Raw genomic sequence first — 15,449 nt, 5'->3', positions numbered from 1 at the left:
TGTCATTTTCACGGCAAAGTCTGTTCCTTTTCTTAGTTTTTATGTCCAGCATCCTCGAAAACGATTGCTCACAAAGATATGTTGTAACAAATGGTATAAAAAATTCCAGGGCGGAGGCTCCACCGAACCCCTAGGGTTCGATCGAACCCAGGTTAAGAACCACTGGTATAGTGTATAATCACCTGAAAATGCCTGTCACTTTAAAGAATCTTTTACATTGTTGTGGAGAAATTGCTGAAGTCAAAGGTCAATGGTGAGGTCAGGAGGGAAGAAAGTGTTCAGGAGCCTCTGATGTCTTATGCTGTATTATGTATTGATGCTTGATCAAGAAGAACTCTCACGGAGACACTCTCAAAGTTCATCTGAAGTGCTTGAGTCGGTCTCGCATTCTGACGAACTCAGGATGGTGCATATACTTTAAACCCAAAGTTTACACCCCAAATACTATACGCCCAGAATTAGTCAAAGAGAATGTCTTTACTCTTGGAGGTGTTATTATCAGCATATTCTAGTCTGGAGACACAGATGTCTGTTTACGCAGATTGGAACGGCAACAACAAGCTATCCATTATGACTAGGCAGCAACAGGTCTCTTCGACCCTGGCCACCACAGTGTTGAGATATGGTGGCACCTAGTCGAAGACAAACAATTAATACTGCCAAGGACCACAAGGCCCACACGTGACCTTGTGTAACCTAAGGATAGAAAATTCCATAACACATCTACAGTGGAAGTAGGTCCTCTTCCATGGAGAATGGACAAACTAAGCACTGGCTTAAAATAGGGTCTTTCGTGTAGATCTGTAATCGTGTAATCTTCAACTATTTGGTGAATACCCAAAAACACGTGACTGTACAGAACACATCTTCTAAAGGTGCCTGGAGTCACAAGAGAACTCTTTATTTCCTTTATTTCCTGTGCGGAAACATGTGAGAGTGAAACCATTTTGAGGCTGAATAATAAATGAATATACTTGTAAAGCATCAGCTGTGCCATTTTACGTGTTCAGAGCTGCCCTTTTTATATTCTTTGTTCCACACAGAAGAACATACAGTGGAAGAGTCTTGTCAGTGACCCAGAATAGACGAACTAAACACTGGCTTAAAATAGGGTCTTTCGTGTAGATATTTTATTGATCCCTCTATTCCATTCATAGGCCCAAAATACAACCATACACACACACACACACACACACACACACACACACACACACACACACACACACACGCACGCACACACACACACACACACACACACACAAAGGGCTCATATACATGCAAATTTGGACCTCAGCACCTCCACTGCCTACTGCCACCCCTACTACTTTACTTTACTTTACTTTACTTTACTTTACTTTACTTTAATTTTCTGCTACACTGTACTTCTACTCCCCCACAATTAAGAGGTAATGATTGGACTGAAACAATCAACAAATATTATTATAGGTTAAAATACGATAAGACATCAGACAACCTACTTATCAAACTGCAACATTAAAGTGATGCACCCATTGATACCTCAATAATTGTAATCCAATAACACACATTATTCTATAATCAATATGTTTACTTTTGGTAAATATATTTGATGCTAATACCTTTGTACCACTGGACACCAATCTACACTGTGGTATTGCTACTTTTACTTAAGTAGACGGCCATGGTCATTTTAATATTTATTTCTAATTTATTGTACCATTTATTTATATTTTACATGTTTAATTTAGAAAAGTAAATTAGTAAAGTAGAATTAGTAAAACATACAATATTTACATCTGAACTGTAGTGGAGGAGACGTATAGATAGGCAAGTACCTCGAATTTGTACTACAGCATAGGACTTGAATAATTCACTTTTCACCTCTAAAAAGTAAGTAAAGATGAGATGGGCATAAGTGTAGCAGTGGAAAGGTCAAAGTTGGATGGATAAATATTAGTACTACAGTTGTAGATTAAATATTACATATAACAACATGAAACTTAGTGATGAAAACTCAAACTGGATAGTAAACCTAAGGCATGTTGCAATATTAAAACACACTTCTCAGTGATATAAAAGTTTACACAAAGGGTCTGCCGTGATTTATTATGCTTCCATAAACTTCCAGGGCTCACAAGAAAAAGATTTTAAAACAGAATTTAAAACGGATGCAGCATAAACTGAGATATCCTGACCTTTAGTACCAGATGTCCAAACCAAATACAGTGTATCCTGCACTTCAGTATAATCAATAGCAACTTTTTTGACGTCCTGAGCCTACCTATCTAGTACCATATCTTTATAAAAAACGCACACCTACATATTGTAATGATAATTTTCAAGTCCAAGCCGGGATAACTGATCAGAATATGTTTTCTCAAAGCTCCTCCAGATTCACAGAAGACATTAACAACAGGCTGAGTACTACTTCTCATGGCTAGTAAAATGACTTTAATGGATCAATCATATATAATACAGGATGAAGTATTAGAAAAACACCCTCTATGTTACATTTTATTATCAAAGAGAAGAATTTCAGAATTTAGGAGTCTCTCACTGTTACCTCGTAGAAAAGCCTCATGATGAATCACGCTTCCTTTACTCATGTATCAAAATATTATTAATCCAATATATGAAAGGCGTGCAGGCATGCAAATAACTATGAGATGCTTCAGCTGCATCCAGCTCCTATCTGTGGAGATAGAGAGGAGAGAAAACAGCTATAAATAGGAGCCTCTGGTATCTGGTGGTGCAGAGGAATGCTCTCACATACCTCCAACTATGATATAAACTTATATTATATACTGCTTTTTTACATCTGAGTCATTTTTCTTCACTCAAAGGCCTAAATCAATAAATTTATTTTATCATTACAAAAACATGAATGATATTCCCTGAGAGCTGACCTTATATGTAATATTTCTTTGGGCATGATGTTGTATCAACAAATAATCTGACAAATGTTTGTATCATCCCTGCATGGATGAGAGTTTTACCTCATATGGTTGAATGTACATCAAGGAAATATATGGAAAAGTGGGTGGCACAAATATGGAAATCCTCTTGCAAACTCACGGCTCAGGGCCTCAGTGGCTGCACATTAATGACTCTGCTGCTCACCATAACCCTACAAGGAGACAGCTGAGCCAATCAGCTCCGAGCACTGAAACCAGCAGACCACTCAGACAGCCAGATGAGACACAGAGCCCGGCTGGCGTTACCATCAGCTGTTCTGCAAGTTGAGGAGGCTCAGCACACATACCAGCAGCATGGTTCACAGACATACACAATGTTTTAATCTCCTAAACAAGACACCAGTGACACTAGCCCGACTGGATCATCATAGTGGGTCATCCTGGTGGTTATGAGTGCAGTAAAAGCTATCAAGAGATATGTGTTTCTGCACTTAATGTGTAGTATTTGATAGGCACATCTTGCATCCAAGTAACAAATGATACAGTATTTTACAAGACTGATTGCATGATATTCATACTGTGATTCTGATTCATCTTAGGAATGCAGATGCATTAAAAATAATAATATAATAAATAAACTGATTGGAGACAGATGCCTATATGATAAGACCCCCCTTACCTCCCACCCCCCTCCATACACACACTTCCTTTTTTATGGAGACCTGCCAATAATATTAATTAACTATCACAGCTTTTCATTCTTTGCCAACATTTCATTAAAATTGTGTCATGTCATGTGATGTCATTGAAGAGCATTGTAGAGAAGTCCCATCCATGTATGTAAAACACACACTTTCCTGTGGCTTGTTGATTTTTGCAGGCAGCTCTTATTTGGACTTGTGTGAACCCTCAGCCCCGCCCCTGATCCCTAGACCCAGTCTGGGTCTTATTTAAGGGGCTCTTCTCAACCTCAGCTTTTGTCCCAGTGGAAGCATCCGCCTACCAGTGCACCTTGGTGAGTACATTTCACAGCTTGTTTCTTTGACTCATTGAGGATGTCTGTGTAACTTGTGTTCTGACTGTTCTAGTCCATCAGTTGTACCTAAGGCTGATGATATTTAGATAAATGAATGAATGAGTGGATGAATGAATGGGTGATACCTCAAGCTTACTTAGGGTTTTCACAAGTTTGAATTGCCAACTGAACCTGTTGAGTACAGTTAAAACTGAAGTTACTGATTATGCTGGATTGTTGGCCATGGGATGTTGAATGAATGAATGAAATGTTTTCTGTGATAAGGACACCACGTGGTATGAAAAGCATAGACAGAACTATACATACAGTATCTCAGGCATACTATGTAGGAGTATTACCTGTATCCGTGCACAAAAACCCAGGAGAAGTTTGCCAAATTCATCTATGCACCAATGAATGAAGTTAAGCAGCAGCTGGGGGCATGAAGTCAAGCCATGTAGTAAAACAAGTGTGCAGACAGACTGGTGCTGCCCTGGCTCTCAGACAAGCTCCCACAGACCTGAAATAGCAGGAGATCCATGTGTCACTTGTTTAACCCTGTTAACCACATCGGGGGTGCTATGCTTAAAATAGATCACAGGTCTCTCTGTTATGCCCCTTTTTGGTGCTACCTCAGCAGCTCTGAGATGTCCCAGGAACAATCATGACTGTGGAGATATGGTATCAGTAGCTGTACAACAAGGTTAGCACCAAAATAGCACCCAAAGGCATGTTTAATTAGCTCTCTATAGATAGCATCCATTGATGTGGGTTGTATTAGTCTGAAAGCGATAATACCTTTAGAGTGGTTATGAGATAGTGTTGGCAAGTCTTCAAAAGCACTCTGGATCACAGCTAATACACAATCATATGAGTGATTTATTGATTATGTCACTGACTCCAGATATAGTAGTCACTTCATCACTTCATCAGCCACTCCAGTAATAAAGTGTCTGTGATTGTTCAATTATAACAGGCCTTTGTGCTATGTAGTCTATGACAAGCAGTTTAGACAGCTGTTCCTAACCCCCAGCCTAAAGCTTCTGTCCTTGCGTTTCTACTCCACCCTTCAAATTATAGACCACCCCAGTAAAGCCTAATCATGTGTGACGATGATGAGACTACCGCACTTGTGTGCGACAACGGCTCTGGCTTGGTCAAGGCTGGATTTGCCGGAGATGACGCTCCCCGTGCTGTCTTCCCTTCCATTGTTGGAAGGCCCCGCCACCAGGTAGGCTTAAATCTGTCCTCCTTTGCAACACACCAAATTTTATCCTGGGTAATGAGGGATGAAATGTAAGAGCGGCTTCTTCTTCCTATGCCTTATGTTTCTCTTGTGCTTCTTCCCTCAGGGTGTGATGGTGGGTATGGGTCAGAAGGACAGCTACGTAGGTGATGAGGCCCAGAGCAAGAGGGGTATCCTGACCCTTAAGTACCCCATCGAGCATGGCATCATCACCAACTGGGATGATATGGAGAAGGTGTGTGTTGACAGTGAGACTCATTTACAACATTCATGGCAGCTGACCTCCCACATCCTTGAGGATTTACAGGCTGGCCACCATCGTAAAGGCTGCTTGTTTTGCACTTTATTTAGAAGACCTGGTTGTTGTTTATTCAGCCAGGAGTTGTTTCAGTCCTGACAACAGCTGTTCTTTTTCTCCTTTGTCAGATCTGGCACCACACCTTTTACAATGAGCTGCGTGTGGCCCCTGAGGAGCACCCCACCCTTCTCACTGAGGCCCCCCTGAACCCCAAAGCCAACAGGGAAAAGATGACCCAGGTACTTTATTGTCACTACTCTCTACTCCATATTCACGCATTTGTTCATGGGTTAAGGAAAACCTTTCACACTCTGCTTGCTTTTTCTTGCAGATCATGTTTGAGACCTTCAACGTTCCTGCTATGTATGTGGCTATCCAGGCTGTCCTGTCCCTGTACGCCTCTGGTCGTACCACCGGTCAGTACACTTTTTCACCCAATTGAGTAAATTTGGGAGATATTGTTTTGCAAGGGAGAAACTGTTAAACGTTTACACCCTGTGGGGGGTATCAACTGGATAGATTCTTGACTCATTGTCAAGAAGAGGTGTTAATCCCTCTCTAATAGGGTGTGTACCAAGTTATGTCAGCAGCATTTAAAGTTTAAGATGTGAGACTTAGTCTACTTGAAGAGGGCAGATTTAGCTGCCAGTCCTCACCTTTACAGGCATGCATATCCGAAAACTTAAGTCCTTTTCTGCTTGCTAAAGGTATCGTGCTGGACTCTGGTGATGGTGTGACCCACAATGTCCCCATCTATGAGGGTTATGCTCTGCCACACGCCATCATGCGTCTGGATCTGGCTGGTCGTGACCTGACTGACTACCTGATGAAGATCCTGACTGAGCGTGGCTACTCCTTTGTCACAACTGGTAGGTATATGCCATCACTGTTCATTTGTATTTGCATTTAATATGTATATGAGAGTGTGTAAGTGCTGTTTCTCAACACATGAAATTTGTGCTCCTTAGCTGAGCGTGAGATTGTGCGTGACATCAAGGAGAAGCTGTGCTACGTGGCTCTTGACTTTGAGAATGAGATGGCCACCGCTGCCTCCTCTTCCTCCTTGGAAAAGAGCTATGAGCTGCCCGACGGTCAGGTCATCACCATTGGTAATGAGCGCTTCCGTTGCCCAGAGACCCTCTTCCAGCCCTCTTTCATTGGTGAGTAATTGGTTGCATTTGTTTCTTGATAGATGTAAGAAATTAATGATTTTCTCTCAGACAAAACTAATCTTTTTTGCTTGTCTTCTACCAGGTATGGAGTCTGCTGGTATCCATGAGACCGCCTACAACAGCATCATGAAATGTGACATTGACATCCGTAAGGACCTGTATGCCAACAATGTGCTGTCTGGTGGTACCACCATGTACCCTGGTATTGCTGACCGTATGCAGAAGGAGATCACAGCTCTGGCCCCAAGCACCATGAAGATCAAGGTAAGAGAACAGAAAAGGTTTTAACACGTCAAGTACACTGACAAAGTGAATTAACACTCAGGAAATTAAACATTTTGCTTATTTGTTGCCTAGATCATCGCCCCACCTGAGAGGAAGTACTCCGTCTGGATCGGTGGCTCCATCCTGGCTTCTCTGTCCACCTTCCAGCAGATGTGGATCAGCAAGCAGGAGTACGATGAGGCCGGCCCCTCCATTGTCCACAGGAAATGCTTCTAAATACACAACCAACCTTCTGTCATCCATGTCTTTGTACCTTGTATATACTATATGTGTATGTTCTACTGTAATAAAGATAAGCCCTTGTGAGAGTACCTCTTGTACTGTTTTTGTGAAAGAAAATGTGCAACATGAGCAGGTATATGCAAAGACCTGTTTCAGGGAGATATATTATTATCTTTAATGTTTCAGAATACAACACATACATACATACAAATGAAAGTGGTAGTAGTAGCAGTCACATCAACATGTCAGCATGTATTTAACTTTAGATCATCATCATCACAAACTAGGGCATTGACCAAAAACATTGTTACTTTAATCATTTCCACTGTTGGAGTGTTCTCTAATTGGATCCGGCCCTTACAGCAATGCAAATACACAAAATGAGTGACTCTGTATACTGTGATACTTGTACATAAACCACATCCTGAGTGAGTCCACATCCTGGATCATGTCAACCTGTCTTTGCCTCACATGCCCACACCTGTTTGATGCTTCCACCTAGTGGTTGAAAATAGAACATTCACTTTCACTTGAGAAACTGAACACATCATGTTTTTCTTTCTTCTTTGGGGTTAGATTTCTTTGTTAGATTAAGTTGATGCAGATTAACAATATGGACAGAAGCATGAAGAGGGCTCTAGCCACAAATGAGGTTACACTTCAAAGCAGGACAGAGAGACTTTGTGATGAGAGTTTCCATGTGTTTTGGGTTAAACCTCTTGCGCAATGCACAATCTTGTCAGCATTTGATGTTGCAATCGGTTACCGCTTTTCATTCCTGGTCCTAGTATCTATGAGGATTGGCCCTGTTAATCTTACATTTTTCAGTCTTCTTACAGTTTTTTAAGTATTGTTTTCAAACATAATCAAATAGTTTACATGGATGAGACATCATGTACTGAGGCCACGAAAAATGGGAGGGAAGCTATTACTAATTACAACCTCATCAAATATGGTCGCCTGCTTGTTACAACGTGTTCAATATGATCACAATATGAACACACAGTGCTGAGCATTTTCAATGTTTAGGGTGCGCCTAGTTTCCATTGCGGAGTCAGCCGGTTGACAAAAGGCGCCTCCTCCTGGCACTATAGAAACCGCCCCGCCCACTAAAGCTGCCCTATGAAATATAAAACACGCGCTCCGGAGAATGTTATTCGAACCGTTTCCAGCCAATCACAGCGCAGGGTGCAGGGAGCGCCGCTGTTTGAATGCTCTGCGGAAACCGACGAGCCGACGTCGAGCGAGCGTAGCACAATGCAGTTAGTTAGCTGACGAAGTAAAGCGGTGTTAATTCACGCAGGAAGAAGAGACAGAGCAGGATAATCATTTTTGTTTAAACCGTGAGGCAGCGAACTGATATTTGTGCGTGTTTTTTGTTCACTAATGTGACTCGCTGGCTAACGTTGGCTGGCTAACTGCATTGCAACGGAAGCATGAAGCGGAGATAGCGCGTCCTGTGAACAGTTAGAGGATTTACGTGAGGATGAGTTCTGGAGAAAGTTATTAAAAAAGTGAGATAAAGTTAGAAAGAAGAAAGTGGACCAATTGTTTAAAAAAAAAGTGCACGATAGAAAGCGAAGAGATGAAAGTCATGGAGAGAAATGTGATGCGGTTAGCGGCCGTGCAGCACCTCCGCACGGTGTACGGCATCAAGACAAAGAACTGGAACAAAAACAAAACAAGCAGCTGTAAAACGACAGCCAGCAGCTCGGTGAGTTCAACACGAAGAAACCCAGTGTGCAGCTTCATTTGCATTGAAAAAACTTTCGATTTAACTGCGTGTTGTGTGGTAGACCACGAATCAACAAGTTCACAGTATCAGCCTTGGGCGTACTATTGTTTAGTCTATTGAATCTAATTAGCATATCACTGAAAGCTGATGAGACACATTTGTTCGCAGGCCGTGTCAGTCACTGCAGACGCTTTGTGCGGTTCTTCTCATGGTTATTCACCCCATAAATGTCTTTGCCAGCAGCAGAAAGCCAAGTCTAACGAGACAACAAAGGGGCAATGTTTTCTCATAAATCTTTATGGCACATTGTTGTGGTATATTTTGGTAATAGAAACTAACATATAGGCCTTACTGCAGACTCTGGCCCTGTTTCTCCATGCGTGTTTGTATTGTAATTGGCTTACAGGAGTCACAAGGTTTGATGCAAGATGATTTGTAATTTTTCAAATGAACACTGAACTTCTGCATTTCCAGGCAAAGTGCTAAGAGATGACAAATGCCACAAGATCAGATCATGTGAAGAAATCAAGAAAGGGAACTTAAGTAATTCTTCTGCACTGGGGAAAAACAAAACAAAACAGATTTGAATCATTGAGGGTAAAAACTTAAATACATACATACAACATAAATGTTTCCAAACAATAGGAACATTGGCTGTCAAACTGGCTGATCAAAAGTCTTGAAACGCTTGTGTCAGTGAATTTCCTGCCATGTCACAGAGAACACATTAAAAGAAATAAGTACATTAGGGGTGTGATGCAGCTAGTACGTTTTTATCAGGGTGTTTTCCGTCATATTGTTTGACCTTCCTGTTTAAATCTGCCTTATTCTTTATTGTTTGTTTGTTCCTTCAGACAAAAGTCTTTGGTGTGTCCCTGGAGAGCTTACCATACTACAATATGGAATGCGGGAGCGTGCCGAGGCAAGTAGAAGTGCTTGTACTTTAGCATATAGTTTTTTTTTTCTCACCACGTAATTTTTTTATTATACTAATTGCATTTCACTGCCTTTCCTTAGCTTTCTAGTCGACGCATGCATGAAACTGCTGGCGCACGTCGACACAGAGGGACTGTTCAGAAAATCTGGCTCGATCATTCGCCTGAAAGCACTCAGGGTGAGTGATGGCTAATGTTGACCTTGCATTCACAGAGGGCCCTTGACCCCCAAGAAAGGTTTAACACAACAGAGCCGTGTTTTGTTTGCCCAGGCAAAATTGGACGCTGGTGAGGAGTGCCTGTCTACGGCGCTTCCCTGCGACGTGGCCGGTCTGGTGAAGCAGTTCTTCAGGGAGCTGCCAGAGCCGGTGCTGCCCGCAGAGCTGCAGGAGGCCTTCCTCAAGGCCCAGCAGCTCCCCACCGAGGAGGAGCGCACCACCGCCACCATGCTGCTGTCCTGTGTGATACCAGACAGAAACCTAACAGCCCTGCGTCACTTTTTTGACTTCCTCCACACCGTGTCGAAGAGGTGCCAGAATTACTTTCTTATTTAATATCTTTTGTTTTCCCTCTAGATTATTTACCCACCTATCTACCATTAAAGATAGTTTTAGCAGTCATTTTACCCTCTTCTCTTCATGTTCACATTACTGTTTTTCTTTTCTTTATTGCAGGAGTGCAGAGAATAAGATGGACAGCAGTAACTTGTCCGTAATCTTGGCTCCCAACCTCCTCCACTTTGGAGACTGTACAGAGAAGATGAACGCCAACACAGAGAAACGGCTCAAGCTACAGGCAGCCATAATACACTGCTTCATAGAGAATGCCCACACCTTTGGTATGCAACGTCTTACCTGCAGGTCGTCTGTTGCGTCGGACTACACCAGAATTTTTTTGGCACTAAATATTTGATTGCATCTGTCTGTCTGCAGGTGTGTTGCCACTGTTTCTTCGAGAGAAAGTTCCCGCCATGATGGGCAGTGAGGCTGGGATTCTGTCCCCTACTCACGATGAACTCGAGGAGCTGGACCTCAACTCAGGGATGAAGAAGAGACACAGACGCAGCTTTGGAGGTGAGACTAAAATCACCAGATTAGTCATAGAAAGCGTAGAAATATGCAAGAATGTATCTCGAATTGGCCAGATAAATTCCAGCTGCGCTGGTTGCAACCACATACCAATATTTAAAACATTACAGAAAGAAAATGGAGCTCTGTATAACACTGACGATAAACGAATCATGTTGTTTTGCAGCAGCTTTAGTCTGTAAATACTGTTCATGGTCCGGTTTTTCTCATATTTCAGATGTGGTCAGTGGTGCTTTGAATAAGATAAAAACTAATAGAACACCCACAAATGCCACCCAGTCAGACAGTCTTGGTAGGTAAGATGGTCAGATGAGATGATGTCGCCTGGCATGATGATATTGTAGTAATCCATCTGCTGTGCACATGAAACAACAAGCTTTCTGTCTTCTGGTGCGCTTCAAATTCATTTGATTCACATTTGCCTTGATGATGAATAATAAGTAACAATCTGAATAATGTGAAATGACGCTTTTGTTTTCTTCACCTATCTGCCTGTCATCTGCATGAGTCATTTTCTACAAACGAATGCTAATTCTCCTCCTTTTTTCTTCGCTCGGCATCAGCGTTTTCAAATATTAAACATCAATTCCTGCACGTTCGAAGATATTAATTATTTTGATTTATTTTTTTTTGCCAGTCTTTTCCTCTGCAACCCCTGTGATTGCAACACCATCCTCAAAGCGCAAGCTTCCTTTGGAATCCGGGCACTCGTTTGGATTCTCAAATAAGAAACGTAGATCTGTCAAAAAGAACCTCGGGATAGAATTACTTCCCAATACTTTGTTCAGCAGCACCTCTACTCCTGGATCAGGTATTGATGATAGTTTGATCAAATGGGAATCAGCTATCCTGCCCTCCTAAAGCTTGTAGTTAAGTTCATCTTGTTTTTCCTTTTTTATGTATTTTAGCTTACAGCGCGTCAGGTGTGTTGGAGTCTTCCCAGAATATCCTGTCACCAGCAGGGAGGTCTAGAAGGCAATCGGCCACCTCTGTGAGGAGGAAGAGCCGAAGACTTAGCAGCAGGCATGCCGTCAGCAGGTGAACACTTCACCTTTCTTTGCCCTCCAGTTATCCAACAAAATTTACAATTACATTATTTGAAATGAGTATAGAGAGTTGGTAAAATATTAACCTCAGAGCTACATGTTCTGTTTCTCTCATGTTGATAACTGCCTGATCGTATATCGTTTTCAGAGTTGAATCCGGAAAGGCCGGCTGCTTTTCGCCTAAAGCCAGCAAAAAAGAAGCGCCACGCAGATCCCTGCGCCTGCGCTTTAGCCTGGGGAAGAGCAGCAAAGACGCTGTAAGTGTGGTTGCCAGACAGGCTTCACATTCCACCTATGTGGTTCACAGATAACTATGTGTCGTTTAATCAAGTGCGTTCAGGCACATGCTGCCTTTTTAACTGTATTAAAACTAAGTAACACTTTGCACACGGGGGTTAAGTGTTGGTTGGGTAAATCGTTGCACACTAGCACTTTTTTATTGTGTGACATTCTAAGTTTACCTTCAGTACCTAACACATTTACACTAATGCATGCACGGTTTTAAAGTCTGGATTGTTTTTTCAGTACCACTATTTACTTTTGTAATATTACTAAATAAACTGTGTTGATACTTGTATGGTACAAAGCCATAGGATCCTTTCAGTGATTTACTATGTTAAGAACTCAGGTGAATGTTCTTATGTACTATTAAGTACATAAATCAACTATTGTAACCTGTTTTGGGGTACATCGGGGTGCATGACTTTATAATGCTCCATAGATTTATGTATGTGCTGGATTTAATAAAAAGTTATTGACCAACAAATCCAATATCTTGTTTCTTCCGAGTGATTTTTGTCATCCTCTGAAGAACTAACCCCAACAAGTCATGTAATTAACATATTAATGTTGCATTTTGGGTAACATCTGTGGGATCCTTTTTAACAAAATAATACTCTAAAAGCTTAATCCTCCTTGATCTCTCTTTCATCTTTCACTCTCATTCCATGCTGGTGATAAAGGGATCTGAGTCCATTGGCTGGCGACTCGCCACTCAGGAGAGCACCACCAGTTTTCGTTTCACCAAAGAGACAGAGTTCAGTCCGTCGGGTCTGCCTAGAAAAGCTGAATCCAAAAGTGAGTATCAAATTAACTGTTAACGAAAACATCTTTGTAATATTGCAAATGTAAATTGAAATACCTGCTGCTAACATCCCACTTTGTTTTACAGGCTCCAACTACATCAGTAAGTCTGAAGACAACTTGCTGACCCCACAATGTAACTCAAGTGCCCACCGAACCTCGTGGAGTGGAGAGACTCCTGTAGGTGCGCAGGCTTTCAGTGGAGGATCTTTCACAGACACCCCAATGAACATGCGCCTAAAGAGCAACTACATGTCTGAGCCGGCCATAGTCATATCAAAGCCCCCAGCGATGGGCGGCCTTCCCAAGAAGCTGTGTTGTGCTTCCAGCGCTGAGAGCCTGGAGAGCGAGCGCTCCATCAGTGAAGTCCAGAGCCGAGCCGGTCCCACCCTGCTGAACATAAAGACGGGCTTTACAGAATCTGGCAATGTGTCACAGGAGCCGTGCAACTCCTTGGGAGCAAATGCAACAAACCCACCAGACAGTATCTTCCTGCCTCCACCAGAGACTCCTACAGTCAAAGTCCTGTCTGTGGACACGGAGGCTTCCAGCATCCCAACCCATCAAAGCCTTCTGGCTAAAGAACAGAACATTACCTTTGGCCAGATTGAAATTGCCGCTCTAACTCCGTTGCACATTGACAGTGTAGTTTTTGAGTCCGGTGTATACTGTAGTCCTGTAAAGGCTGATAAAGGTTCTTTCTGTGCTGCTCCTGTCAGCAGCCATAACAACTCCAGGGTGGAAGCGAGTGAAAGGGAGGTAGAGCAGGTGAACTGCAGCAGGTTGATAGATGCTCTGGACATACAGAGCCCTGCTCTCTTTAAACCAGGTCTTTGCTCTGGGCTCCAGTCCACACCACGCAAGCTGGACCTTGAATTCGAAAATGAACTAGATACACCTCCTAAAATTGGTACTATGGTCACTGCGGTACATGAAAAAAGTGACTTTTCCCCAGAGATTGGTTCCAAAGTCCAAAACAAACAAACTCTCTCGCCACGCAGCCTGGAGACCGAAAAGCGCCGGGTGGTAGATCACATTCAACACTTCAACAAGCTCACCATTCGCTCTCCCAGAGGCTCCAAGGCTTCACTAATCCGATCACCTCTCAAGTTCCAGCGCACCCCTGTGCGTCAGACCGTCCGCAGGATAAACTCTCTCCTGGGAGAGAACAGGAGACCAACGAGAAACGCAAAATTCACCAGCAGCCAGAGCGGTCAAGTGTTGAAGGCGGTGAGTCTGGAGAGCGGCCTCTCCCCTCACCCACAGCTTCAGCCTCACCAAGGAGACGCACAACCGGGACGGTCCAACAACACCTGTCCCATAAAGAAACCGCCTCCGGTCCCACCCAAAAAGCCGAGCACCTTGGCCCGTAAACCCAAGGCCTGTGCTCTGGGCGACGTGACGAACAAGGTCCAACCAAAGACCAAAGTGGACTGTTGTGTTCCTGATCCACCAGGAGCTCAGAAGCCTGTTGTGCAGCAGGTAGTAGAGAAGGACATGAGCCATTACAGAGGTTCACCAAGAAACCCTCTCAACCAGGGACGCCTGCTGTCTGCTACCAAGCCTGTCGACTTATAGCCTTTTACCTTTCCTCTTTACTATGCAGGTCTGTCTGGTAGGACTGAATGACATTAAACATTCCTTCCTTTTTTTTTTAAATATTATCCATATCTTCAGGTGTCTTAATTTATTCTTAGCTGCGGTAGGGGCTGTTTGCGTTGTTAGGGCCTTAATGGGAGATGTTTATATGCCTTATGTAGTCAAATGTTGACACATATCAGCCTACAGGATTATATTTTGCATAGTGTGTGTAGACTAGTGTGTGCAGGCCAAATTATGTGAATGTGATTGATGGTATGACTGGAAATGTTTAGATCAGGTGCTTTTTATTTATGCATTTTATATCTAATCCTTAGTTAGATTTTTTTTTTTTAAACCGTTTACTGAAGTTGCAGCTTTTTCTTTATTACAGAATCATTTCTAACTGTCATCATGAACAGAGAAGAAAAAAATGCACCTTTTGTTGGATTTATGGGAGGAAGAAAAAAAAAAAGCCAAGCAGTATTTATCACCTGTCTATCTCAGTCCATTAATTTCAGACAACCAGTAAAATACATTGCCATGTGAATTGCTTAAAAAAAATAATAAAACCAAATGGCAGCATGTCTCTGTTCAGGTGAATTCTTCTGGTTTGGATGATTAGACACTTGTTGAAGCCACAAGGGGGAGTCATACAACCACCGCTGCTGCAACCACATGAGACTGACTCAACATGAGTGAAACCTGCTGTGATGGTGAATTTATTCCGTCAAAAACCAGAAGTCTGTTTGCAGCATTTCTTTAAACGAAGAAGAAGATAGACAGTCTGGATATTATTCCTTCATAAATCAAACATTTTTTCTTTCTGCTCAGTGTAAAAGCCTGATCTGG

The 15,449-nt window shown here is 42.4% G+C and overlaps 2 protein-coding genes across 3 annotated transcripts; both read left to right on the top strand.

Annotated features, from left to right (window-relative positions):
- The first annotated feature begins 3,821 nt into the window (after window positions 1-3,821).
- actc1b (actin alpha cardiac muscle 1b) lies at window positions 3,822-7,221 on the top strand. Its single transcript, XM_010740435.2, has 9 exons — window positions 3,822-3,909; window positions 4,990-5,140; window positions 5,262-5,390; window positions 5,582-5,692; window positions 5,785-5,869; window positions 6,161-6,322; window positions 6,422-6,613; window positions 6,708-6,889; window positions 6,983-7,221. Exons 2-9 carry the CDS (start codon window positions 5,012-5,014, stop codon window positions 7,124-7,126), a joined length of 1,134 nt encoding a protein of 377 aa, XP_010738737.1. The 5' UTR covers window positions 3,822-3,909; window positions 4,990-5,011; the 3' UTR covers window positions 7,127-7,221.
- Window positions 7,222-8,302: 1,081 nt separating this feature from the next.
- Window positions 8,303-15,184, top strand: arhgap11a (Rho GTPase activating protein 11A). 2 transcript variants are annotated; one of them, XM_019273175.2, is made up of 12 exons: window positions 8,303-8,846; window positions 9,722-9,789; window positions 9,885-9,981; window positions 10,075-10,331; window positions 10,477-10,640; window positions 10,735-10,875; window positions 11,108-11,182; window positions 11,528-11,701; window positions 11,799-11,928; window positions 12,085-12,193; window positions 12,899-13,013; window positions 13,108-15,184. In XM_019273175.2, the coding sequence occupies exons 1-12, from the start codon at window positions 8,718-8,720 to the stop codon at window positions 14,595-14,597; spliced, it is 2,949 nt and encodes a 982-aa protein (XP_019128720.2). In that variant the 5' UTR covers window positions 8,303-8,717; the 3' UTR covers window positions 14,598-15,184. The 2 variants fall into 2 exon arrangements, with proteins under 2 accessions (XP_019128720.2, XP_019128721.2); XM_019273176.2 differs by lacking the exon at window positions 11,108-11,182 and having other exon boundaries at window positions 8,304-8,846.
- The last annotated feature ends 265 nt before the right edge of the window (window positions 15,185-15,449 follow it).

This window comes from Larimichthys crocea, chromosome XXIV (genome assembly GCF_000972845.2).
Source record: "Larimichthys crocea isolate SSNF chromosome XXIV, L_crocea_2.0, whole genome shotgun sequence".
Taxonomy (NCBI): Eukaryota; Metazoa; Chordata; class Actinopteri; family Sciaenidae; genus Larimichthys; species Larimichthys crocea.
The sequence above is the reverse complement of the archived record's forward strand: the minus strand, read 5'-3'. Positions and strand labels throughout refer to the sequence as shown.